The sequence below is a fragment of the Pan paniscus genome, chromosome 8 (assembly GCF_029289425.2).
Source record: "Pan paniscus chromosome 8, NHGRI_mPanPan1-v2.0_pri, whole genome shotgun sequence".
In the NCBI taxonomy this organism is placed as follows: domain Eukaryota; kingdom Metazoa; phylum Chordata; class Mammalia; order Primates; family Hominidae; genus Pan; species Pan paniscus.
In genome coordinates, this window is record NC_073257.2 from 64,426,745 (window position 1) to 64,439,516 (window position 12,772).

At 35.0% G+C, this 12,772-nt stretch overlaps 1 protein-coding gene across 6 annotated transcripts in view; it reads left to right on the forward strand.

The window, feature by feature from the left end:
* PRKG1 (protein kinase cGMP-dependent 1) overlaps nt 1-12,772 on the forward strand; it is a 1,295,238-nt gene that overhangs the window by 1,126,761 nt on the left and 155,705 nt on the right. For all 6 annotated transcript variants that reach the window (XM_034930587.3, XM_063607406.1, XM_003806332.6 and 3 more), the window contains one exon: nt 12,555-12,620. In XM_034930587.3, the coding sequence (XP_034786478.1) occupies nt 12,555-12,620 (66 nt within the window). The remainder of the gene's footprint in view (nt 1-12,554; nt 12,621-12,772) is intronic.

Consider the following 12,772-nt stretch of genomic DNA (forward strand, 5'->3'; position numbering starts at 1 on the left):
TATCTGAAATGCCTAGATGATCTTTGTCCCATATTCTTGATGAATAGGGTCTATCTTCCTTCCATCCATATTACTATTTTTAGCAAACAGTTGCTTGACCACACGGTTAGTATTCTCTCCTAAGCATGCTTTGTTATTGTTTACATGGCCAGTCTGAGAGTTTTCCAAATCTTTCTATTCTGCTTCTGTTTTAATTATTAATTCCATCTTAAAATCATTTCTCTTCTCTCTAATTTTACTGTAAGCAGCTAAAAGAGGCCATGTAGCATCTCGAATCCTTTGCTGCTTAGCTATTTCTTCTGCCAGATATTTTAGTTCATCACTCTTAAATTTCATCTTTAATAAAGCCCTAGGGCGTGGACATAATTCAGCCAGGTTCTTTGCCACTTTATAATAAAGCTGGCCTCTACTCCCGTTTCCAATACCTTATTCGTCATTTCCCTCTGAAACTTCATCAGAATTGCCTTTAGTGACCATATTTCTACCAACATTTTAATCATGACCAATTAAGTAATCTCTAAGAAGATTTAGTTTCTCCCTACAGCTCCTGTCTTCTGAGCCCTCACCAGAATTTCCCTTAACACTCTGTTCACAGCAGTCTCGATTTTTTTCCTGGGTTGCTGCTTGAAATTCTTTCAGCCTTTAGTCATTATTTCATTCCAAAGCTACTTCCACGTTTTCAGATATTTGTTTTAGCAATAGCCCAACTCCTTGGTACCAATTTCCTATTTTAAGCTATTTTGTGCAGCTATAAGGATACCCGAAGTTGGGGAAATTGTAAAGAACAGAGATTAACTTGTTATACTTTGAGACACTGGGAAGTCCAAGGTTGAGGGGCTCACGTCTGGTGAGGGTCTTCTTGATGCATCATTCCACGGTGGAAGGCAAAACATAGAAGGGCAAGAAAGCGTGTGCACACGTGCAAGAGAGTGCAAGAGGGAGCCAAACACACTTCTATTACAAACTCACACTTTCAATAGCATACTCACTCCTGACATAATGACATTAATCCATTCATGAGGGCAAAGCCCTAATTGACCTAATTACCTCTTAATGGTCCCTCTTCTCAACACTGTTGCATTAGTGATTAAGTTTCCAAGACATAAATTCTGGGGGATACGTTCAAACCATAACACACCTATCGAATAATTATTCTATTTATATCTTTTACTCAAATTCAAACTTATCTTTCACCTATTACCTTACAAAATTACATGTATCAATGTCTGAAAACCACCAGATTTATGTTAATTCATATTATTTTATAAAATCTGGCTCAGAGAAGAAGAATAGATATAAGAGGAATCTACTAATAAAATAATAACAGAGAACCATAAGCTCATCCTTCTATCTGTAAATTCTCCCTGGGGTGACATTCTTTAAATTTGTAAGGCTTTGCCAAACAGTTTAATATTTGAAGCAAAAGTACAGAGTAAATACCATTTGTACCCTAACAAGAAAGAAACTAGGATTCAGAATTCTTCAGAATGTCTTATGCCAGTTATAATGGAATGTAAAGAATATTATCTGTAATGACTAGATAGAAAGAACAAAAGCCACCAGTCATGTTTTAACATTTAGGGGAATTAATTCATTCAAATATGGAATATGGAAGATGTACAGGTTACTGTCGATTCTCAGTTCCACTAATAACACAAAGGAAACACAACAGAAAAAAATAGCAATATATATCCCACTGCAATTACTTTTTCTTCCCCTTTCTCTTTCATTAATTCTGTATATTAGGTTGAACCATAGAAAACTGTCAATATTTGGCTGTTTTTAACCTGCACAAACAATTTTATTTGGCTCAATCTAATAAATGGCTACATTCTTTGTCACTGAAGAATGCCATAGAAAGTGAAGTTTGTATGTCAGATAAAAAACTCATTATGCTATCAACACAGCAGAAGTAATGAAAAAAATGTGAAAATTGAATTCTTCCAACTTCTTCATTCTCTATTTAGTTATTGTGTTCTTCCGTGGATATAGATCGAAGAGGATATGCAGTCTCTCAGGAAGTGAATTCATATAATGAATGGAAATATCCAATCACATGACCAGGAAGAATAAACCTTGGAGTTGGTTTTTGGACGGCACTTATAATTTTTCTGCCTAGAGAATCAGTCTCTTTCGGGTCATGTTACGAGTCCATATTATTGATAAGAAACCAGAGACTGCCTTGGGTAAACTCCAGAAAGAGGATCTGCTTTAAACTCAAGTCTATGTTTATCACAAGTTGATATATATTCTTAATAATACATTGACTTTTACGCATTTTTCATTGCTCCTTTATTTTACATTGTAGGATTTTTAAGGACAGAGATCATATTTTCTGTTTAGAAGAAATTGTTCTTTAATATATGAATTCCTTATAAATGGCTGTAGCAATAACATTTACTTCAATATGTGAAAAGGCCATCAGTATAGGTACTCCAAAATTACTAATTCAATTTTCTTAAAACTTCATTCTATCATGGCTACAAATTGTTTCCTCTACTTGAGTTTAAGCTCTCTAACTAATTTTAGAGATTTTAGTTAACATGGTAAAGGAAAAGAAAGTGAATCTTAAAAAAAAAAAAAAAATCCTTAGAACTACCTCCAGACACTGAATGATGTGGCCCTGTTTTCTTCTCTGTCTTCTATGGTCTCTGCCTTCTTTTCTTTTACTCAATCTCTGAATTCCAACTTTGCTTGTGTTACAATAAGCTCTTTCCTAATTCAAGCTATTGTATATGTTCTATATGTTGTGACAGTTGATCTGATAACTGAGATGGCTACTAAGTGGCTAATGGGTGAGGAGCATCTACAGCATGGACACACTGGACAAAGGGAGGGGTCAAGTCCATGGCGTGAGGAAGCAGGACAGAGTAAGACTTAATTAAGCTACTTAGAATGGTGTGCAATTTAAATGGTGTTATTTAAGGATAGGGACACATTCTGAGAAATGCATCTTTAGGCAGTTTCATTATGCTAGCATCGTAGAGTCTACTCACACAAACCTAGGTTGTATAGCCTACTATATACCTAAGCTCCATGGTATAGCCTATTGCTCCTAGGCTAGAAACCTGTACAGCATGTGACTGTACTGAATACTGCAGGCAGTTGTAACAGTAGTATTTGTGTATCTAAATATATCTAAACATAGAAAAGGTAAAGCAAAAATATACCATGAAAGATTAAAAATGGTACACCCAAATAGGGCACTTACCATGAATGAATCTTGCAGGACTATAAGTTGCTGTGGGTGAGTCAATGAGTGAGTGATGAGTGAATGTGAAGACCTAGGAAATTACTGTACACCACTGTAGACACTAGAAACACTGGACACTTAGTCTACACCAAATTTATAAGAATAGTTTTCTTTCTTCAATAATAAATTAACTTTAGCTTATTGTAATTTTTTACTTTATAAACTTTTTAATTTCTTTTCTAATAATTTCTAAAACACAAACAATTCATACAGCTGTATAGAAATAGTTTCTTCTTTACATATTCTATAAGATTTTTTCTATTTTTAATTTATTTTATTTTTTACTTTTCGAAGTTTTTTTGTTAAAAATGAAGACACAAACATTCACAGTAGTGTAGGTCTACACAGGGTCAAGATCGTCAATATCACTGTCTTCCACCTCCACATCTTGTCCCCTTGGAAGGTCTTCAGGGGCAACAACGCACATGGAGCTGTCATCTTCTATAACAATGCCTTTTTCTGGAATACCTCCTGAAAGACTAGCCTGAGGCTCTTTTATATTAAGCCCTTTTCTTTTTTTTAGTAAGTAGGAGTACACTCTAAAATAACAATAAAAAGCATAATGTAGTAAATACTTAAACCAGTAACACAGTCATTTATTATCATTATCAGGTACTATGCAAGGTACATAATCATATGTGCTATACTTACATATACTTGGCAGCACAGTAGGTTTGTTTAGGGCTATGATATTACTAGATGAAAGGAGTCTTTCAGCTCCATTAGAATCATGGGACTATTGTTGCATATGTGGTCTGTTTGTTGACCAAAATGTCATTGTGTGGTGCATGACTATGCATGCTTCCTGTAACACACATCTCCTGACTGTTTATCTTAAGGACCCAAACTCCACCTTTGGGTCTTAATTTCTAATGTCCTTACAAAAGTTGTCTGTCCTAATTGCTGAATGAGATCCTCCCTATTAGTTATCTGATTGCATGCTATTTGATCAGTGTTTCCATTAGAGTAGCCCTCACTTATCTGCAGGGAATATATATCCCAAGACCTCTGGTGGATACCAGAAACAGATGATCTTATGGAACCCGATTGCCCTCAATTGGAACACGTTTCTGTTTGTGTCTTCCACCCACAAATATAATGCCTTTTCTATCTTAACTAAGCACTTACCATGCACTGTGGCCATAACTTTTGCAGTTTGAATGCAACAGCAAAACTAACACAAATGTATTTTTCCTTCTTCACAATTTCACAGATAGAAGATATGTTTTCATCATAGATCTTAGCAACCTCACCATATGACCTATTTTCTTTCTTATCAAGTCAGTAACTTTCACCTTTCATGAAAGAAGCACTTTAAGGCTTTTCTTTGGCATATCAGAATTGCCAGCATCACTACTCTTGCACTTTGGGACAGTGATGTGACAGTTGATCTGGTAACTGAGATTGCTACTAAGTGGCTAATGGTTGGGGAGCATATACAGCATGGACACACTGGACAAAGGCAGGATTCAAGTCCAGGGTGTGAGGAAGCATGACAGAGTAAAGCTTAATTAAGCTACTTAGAATGGTGTGCAATTTAAAACATATGACTTGTTTCTGGAATTTTCCATTTAATATTTTTGGACTGAAGTTGACTGCAGGTACCTGAAGCCTAGGGTAACTGAGTGAAACTGTGGATAATGGTGAGGGGAGGTGGTGGTTGGGCAGGGGAGGGCTACTGGGTATGTTTGTGTACTAATTTGATATCTGTCTCCACTAGACTGCAAGGTCAGGCATACAAAATATATTAACCTTTTGCAAATATTTGTTAAAATAATTGCTGGTTTATTACTATTATATTCATGGGACATATAAGTACTTCATAATAAAGGTGGATTTTCTAATTTAATAAATAAAAAGAGGTAAGAAGAATAAAGGGTTTGTAAGGCTATTCACCAAGATGTTAATCTTAGTTATCTCCTGGTAGATGGTGTTATAGTACTTTTTATTTTCCCCCTTTTTTTGTAATTAATATGCAAAAATACTTCTTTTTCTTTCTTTCTTTGTAGAGGTGGGGTGTTGCTACATTGCCCAGGCTGGTCTTAGACTCTTGGGCTCAAGTGATCTTCCCGTCTCAGCCTTTCATGTAGTTGGGATTACAAGTGTGTGCCGCCAAACACAGCTCTGTAGAAATATTTCTTATGTGTAAAAATTGTTCTTATCCTTTAAAAATGCTACTGAAGGATAATGGAAGTTTTATGGATGAACTGAAATAGAAGGTTCTTAGAAGAGTCAGCTGCATGTGCACAGGCATGGACAGAATTTACAGCGGTCATATTTTGAGGAAACAGTTATCTGTCACCAGTGCAGCAGAGGGTCATCAGTATAGTGCCTGGAAAGGTGATAGATCAGATAGTTGGAGGACCTCTAACTACACATGAAAACATTGACATTTTTCTTGTTTTCCTTAAAAGTTCTTGTGCAAAAAGTTGACATGACTAGATTTACATTTGAAAATGTATGGCAGAGTGAGATAAGGATTAGAAGGGGGAGAGAGTAGAGGCGAGGGGATCACTTAGGAGGCCAGATCAGTGGTGCAGGGCAGAGATAGTGGTGGCCCACAGTAGATCCATACCTGTGGGAATGTGAGGGAAGGATGAATGTGAGAGATAGACAGAGATAGAACCAATATGACCAAATATACACAAGAGAGATGGGGAAGAGTTAAAAAATGAATCCAATCTTTTGAGCCTAGGTGAGTGCAATAATGCTGATGCCATTTACCATGATAGGGAACCCAAGGAAAACAGTGGTTTTGAGGTTAGGAGAAAATGAGTTAGGTTTGAATCGCAGGTTGCAATGGGACTTCCAGATAGGAGTGTGTAGCAGGAGAGAGGTAAAAGTTAGAAATGAAGATTTGCAAGTCACTCATGTAAAACTAATAGTTGACGTCATAGTGTTATGTGAGTTTTCCTCAATGAGAGAAAGCAGGGCTAGCAAAAAGAAAGCCCAAAACAGAATTTTGGGAAAACACCTATCATCTATGGGTTAGGGATGAAATGTCAACAAAACAAATTGAGAAGGTGGTGTCAGAAAATAATTGGGAGATTAATTTATTATATAGAAACTTAGGGAAGGGGCCTACTAGAGACAAAGTATATAAAAAGGGGTCACATGCTTCCCCATGTCAGAGGGTCCTAAAGTGATGATGATCGTGATGATGACCATGATCATGATGATTGTCACTAACATTTATTGGTTGATTACTCTGTGCAAGCATGATTAGAAGGTATATAATTATTTGCATGTATTAGCTGATTGTTCACTTAGGTTGTGGGTTTTATTACAGTGTTGGAGGTATAAATCATGGTGGAAGAGTTTCAGGACTTAGTGGAAAGTGGAATTAGTGATTGACCTGATATGACTTTTTCTTAAAGCACATTTATCTGCCAAGGGATCCAATTTCCAAAAAAGCATAGTCAGATTTACCACCAACTCTACAATTCTTGTTTATAATTAATTTATTTCATTTTTTGTGGTTCTTTGATGCTTGTCATTTCCTATCAATTTTGATTATCCTACCCCTTGTAGTAAGATTGCTTTTGATTTTGAGATGAAAAGAATTTGCTTTGTGCTGTGTTAACTAAACTTAACTGGGGACATTAAACTGCTGCACATGACAGAGAGTAAAGAGCTCTGACCCCAGGATTGCTGTAAGCTCATAAGCAATTGGAATCGTGTCAAGTTTCCATGAAGGCTGGCACTGAGAGAGTGCTGGGATTCTGTGGACAGCAGTCATGTTGCTCCAGAGCTGAAAAGGGAGAGCCCCTACTCTGACAGCTACTTTGTATCAACTATGTTCTGCTTTGGCCTCATACATTCTGTGTTTGTTCCCCTGAGGTATCAATGAACCCTAGAGTTCTCTCATAGCCATGAGACACAAGAGAATTGGTTTAGAACCAGAAGAGCCAATGTAAATTCCCTGTATGGATTATTCAGATACTGACAGTGACGCCACTTTGGGATACAGCGATGATGAAGATTCCAGTGATGAAGTTCAAAGAATATCAGAGTCAGTGCACAGAAACCTATATTTGCAAATATTTTGGGATATTTTTCATGCTCTATTGTTTCACTGAAAGGAATTTCTAACACATCTGAAAATGTTAGAAGTGGCTTAAAAAGAGGCCACTACTAAACTGCATAGCTTTGACTGTAATTACTAATTAATCAGTAGCAATTTTGTAAAAATACCTGTTAATCTGCCCAACAGTAGCTACTTTTTGCAGTAGTGCTTTTTAAAGTATTCATTAACCGTCACACCGAAATCAACTAATACAGAGGCACAGAACTAGATAAGCATGAGATTTTATTTTTAGAGACAATTTGCATGTTGGATGTGGACTGTTATGTGGCTAGATATACATTTATTTATTATAAAAAAGCAAGTCTAGTGTGCTGAATGTTCAGAGGTAATGTGTGTTTGGTAAAAGTTTTTAATTAAATAAATTGAACATTATAATCCTAGTTATCAAGTTCTCTTGTGTTCAATATTTTACCAAAATGTCTTGTATTCTTCTATTAGAAATTATTAAATACCCTGATCTGTAAAAAAGTACAAATGAAAGTAAGTTCAGTTTTTAAAAAATAATGCTTTTCTCCTCTCTTTCCTTTTCCTGCTTCTAAACCACTCTGACGTGAAATGCCCGCTAACTTGGTAGATGTTCTGTGTGAAACCAGTATCATAACATCTACTGATAAAAATACGTTTAATAACCCAGATTTATTAAGACCTTTGTATTATATGAATATGTAATATTACATCTTTAAATTCAAGTGATATTTGCTTTACCATGGTCCTTGGACCCATAAAAGATATAAACATACATAGTAAATCACAGTGTTGTCAGCTTCTATCATTGACATTCTCTCTTTAGAAGTTAGAAATTTCTACTATCACTCCTAAAATGAGAGATTAATACATGTCATATACTAATGTCAAGGATTAATATATATGTTAATACTAAGTCAGATAGTATTTTGTCTCTATCTCTAGCAGGCTTTGAGTGCACAAGAACAGAATTTACAGACACCCTCTTAGAGAGCTAAAAGCACCTTAATAATAGAAATAAAATGACACTGTCATGGCAACATGAGTTTGCCATTGAATGAGCTTGGCTTTGAATAATTCTCTATTGTTAGGCAACATTATTACAAAGCAATATAGCAGGCTAGGACATAGCTATGGATGGGAATTCTAACAATTTTAAAATCAAAATGACCCTTTCATATTAGTTTTACAATTGGATACCCATAACTCTATTAGTGCTGGTTCTATTAACAAGTAAATATAATTTTCATAATGATGGACAGAGAAGAGTGAATACTTACTGCTCAAAGGTTATTCAACATTTTAATGAATGTTGAGTTTAAATCTGATAGCAAAGCACATAAGCAGCCTACTGTTGTGGAAAGAACATGACTTTAGGGACAGCCAGATCTGTGTTAAAATTCCAGAACTGTAACTCACTAGCTATATCTGACTTTGGGTGCATTCCCTAACCTCCATTCTCAGAGCACCACCCTTTGTTATGTGCAACAAATGATATTTGTATGAAGTGTTTAATGTTGTTCCCGACATGTACTATATGCTCAATAAATGGCAAATATTATGATTTCTTGTTTAATATGTTGGTTTTTCCCCCCAATGTGATGCTTCTTTCCAGTTTTAATATATGTCACTTTACTAGGTACTACACCTGGCTTTAGGCCATACTTATTTTCCTTTTTAAAATAAAATTTTCTATTTCTGTTAACTATGTCACTCTTCTGATCTTTGATATTTTCCCCAATCTACATTTAAAAATACCAATGCATCTTCTTTTTGTTGCATGGAAATTGCATTCAACTTTAAAAGTGTATCCAATTTAGGCCAGATAATATGATGAAATTCTGAAATATTATAGATTTGTGATGAATACATTTTTAAAAATCTATATGCACAGAAGATATCTTCAAAATGAAGCACTGTTTTGTATTTATTATATTTTTAAAGGATGTGGGCACTTTCTTAATAGTCAAATGGAAATATATTTCAGGAAAAGCTAAATTTAGTATTATATTTTCTATTTTGTGATGGTAGTTTGTTTATTATTGTTGTTCATTTATTTGTTTTTGGCTGGCAGCAATTGGTAGTAACTTATGCTGCCATGAACAACTAAGAAATAAGTCATTCACATAATTTATGAAGAACCCAATGAGCACTACAGAAGTTTCTTGCCCATTATGTTCATTTCACCAAAAATTCCCACTGTGAAAGTGATAACGAATTGAAAATACATTGCTTACATCTATGGAGCAGAAAGAAAATCCCCACTGTGTTTCTGAATAGGAGTGTTTTACAAAACACCAGATAGAGCCTCCACAGAGACAACCATGAAGGTGTTGGGGATGAAAAGAATTAGAAATAATAAACAGCAGAACACAGTTCAGCTGGGCCAGGCACTATGTTGAACTTACCTTTGATAATCTCACTTAATACCACATAGTGAGTGGCTACTCGTATTCCCATTTTACAGATGAGGAAATTGAGGCTCTCACTTGTGAATGGAGGGAATGGAGGTGGGTTTAACACCAGAATAGTGCAACTCCAAAGCCTGAGCTCTGCCTTCCTACCCCAGAGTTCAGAAGTATGATGGATGTCTGTGCCATAACTGCTTTAAACACTAAGCATCTTGTATGTGTGAGGCATTTGGGATGAAACGGGGAGCAAAGCCAGCTGTGGTCCCTGCCCTCATAGGGTTTAGTGGAAGGAAGACAGAGTTATTAAACAAATGACTACATAAATACATGTATTCATATAAATTACAAATGGTGATACATGCTTGGATGGAGAGGTATGTAGGGCTACGAGAACAGATGCATAGGAAACCCAACCTGGTCAATTCAAGATGGCATCCCTGAAGAAGAGGTACGTAGGCTGGGATTGAAGAGATAAGAAGGGGTGAACTAAGCAAAAGTTAGAGAGGATCTTCCTAGGCCTATGGAAAGCATGTTAAGAACTCGTGGCAGGAGGGCGATGATGTGTATTAAAAGGAGGCCAGTGGCTGGGCGCGGTGGCTCACGCTTGTAATCTCAGCACTTTGGGAGGCTGAGGCGGGTGGATCCCCTGAGGTCAGGAGTTCGAGACCAGCCTGGCTAACATGGTGAAACCCCATCTCTGCTAAAAATACAAAAATTAGCCAGGCGTGGTGGTGGACACCTGTAATCCTAGCTACTTTGAACCTGGGAGACGGAGGTTGCAGTGAGCCGAGTGCCACTGCACTCCAGCGTGGGCGACAAGAGCGAAACTCCATCAAAAAAAAAAAAAAAAAAAGAGGCCAGTTTGGCCAAAAGGCAGGGAATGTGAGGGAGACACTGGGAGGATTGTGCTGGGAGTTAACGAGACTATAACAAAAATTTTAGAGTTAAGATGATGTAGTATGGTGGGTGGATTAAAATATGTACAATAATTGATGGCTTTTTTAAAAAACAGGGCAACCAGTGAGAAACAAATGAAAAGGAAAGTTACTCATAAGAAAAACATAATATGCAACACATAGGAATACATTTTTTAAATATCAGGACCCAAGTGAAAGAAATTATGAAATTGTATTTAAAGATATGAAATTATATCTGAACAAATAGAAAGTCATGCCATGTTCTTATATGGAAAAAGTAATATCATCAGAAATTCCTTGCTTTGATATCAATGAATAAATATTAATATAATACAACTCTACTAGAATCCCAAGGTGGGTGTTTCAGAAGTGGAAGATTATTTTAAAGTCTATATGAAATAATAAATGCTTAAGAATATCATCAAGGAATTTCTCAAAAATAATAAATGCTTAAGAATATCATTAAGCTATTTCTGAAAAAAGGATTTTAGTAAGGGAGAACATGGTTTGCCAAATATTAAACACAAATAGTTAATTTAAAGTGATTGTAATCTAAACAGCATGGTATAGCAACAGTGAAAGACACAGAGATCAGTGAAAAATAGAGTTCGGAAATATATTTCAGAATGTAGTGTGTTTCAAAAGTATAAAAAGTCACTGGGAACATCTTTATTCTCAAAACTTTAAGAGCCTGTTATTAGAGATGTGATGTTTTTTGGTTTATAGACTGTATTATTAATGCTATATTATTTCATATGTACCTATCTCTTTAATATATTTCAAACATATTATTAATTAACTTAGAAATTTTATTGTTTTTGGAAAAAGTAAATTTTCAAGTATAGCTTATTTTGTAATTTTTTAATTATTTTTTAAAATTCTCATGGGTACATAGTAAGTGTACATTTTTATGTGTACTTAGGTGTACATAGTAGGGAGTACATGAGATGTTTTGATACAGGCATGCAATGTAAAATAAGCACACTGTGGAGAATGGGGTATCCACCCCCTCAAGTATTTATCCTTTGAGTTACAAATAATTCAATTACATTAAGTTATTTAAAAATATACAATTGTGTTATTATTGACTATCGTCATCATATTGTACTATCAAATAGTAAGTCTTAGTCATTCTTTCTATTTTTTTGTACCCATTAACCATGTTACCATGATACTGATACTATTAATTTTTAACTAGCTGAAAATGAATTGTGAATGTTAATTTATCAAATCCACCTTTAACTATTGGATCAAACATAAGATACCAGGATAGATTTTCAAAGGTTTAAGAGACTGATAGATACAAATGCAGTAACAAATTAAATGCTTCTAAAGAGACAATATTTACATGTTTCTATCAGTGTGACTTAAGATTTGTCAAATGCTCTTGAAGAACAATAACCTCTGATATAGATGAATGACTATGTGCCATAAATTGCCAAAACATTAGCTACATAAAAACAGGGTCTTTAAAGTAAGGAAATAATTTAAACAGATCAATTGTTCTCAAGGATATAATGATAAATTCATATACAAATGGATCAGATACTCAGTTTCTAGAAGTATAGCTTCAAATTCTTTAAAAACTTTTACATATTTATGTTTGTTACTATCTTGATCATTATCCAACTATTTTATTAATTTCCCCAAAGGGAATGATATCAAATTTGTTCTACTTGGGTGAATGAAATTTCAAATTTGAAAATTGTAACTACTGGATTGTAACTGTAGGATTTGTATGATTAATGACAAGGGTAAGATGATTCCTCAAAAAAAATTTTGAAACAAACAAAGCTTAAGCCTGGAGGTGGATAAATCAGAAGAGTTTATATAATGTAAATTTTTTCCTGAATTAATCACAATGGACACTGTGCTTTGATATTAAAGGTTATTTTATTTGAATGTCTCTATTTTTTACATAGGGAAGATGTGAGAACAGCAAACGTAATTGCTGCAGAAGCTGTAACCTGCCTTGTGATTGACAGAGAGTAAGTACCTTGTTTTATTATGTGAATTACACACTCATATCAGCAACACACATGAGTTCTTGGAATTAGACATCATTTTATGGAGCTATTAATACTTGTTTTATATCTTTTCATTTTTAAACGAATTCTGTATTTGTTTCTCATTCCGTATT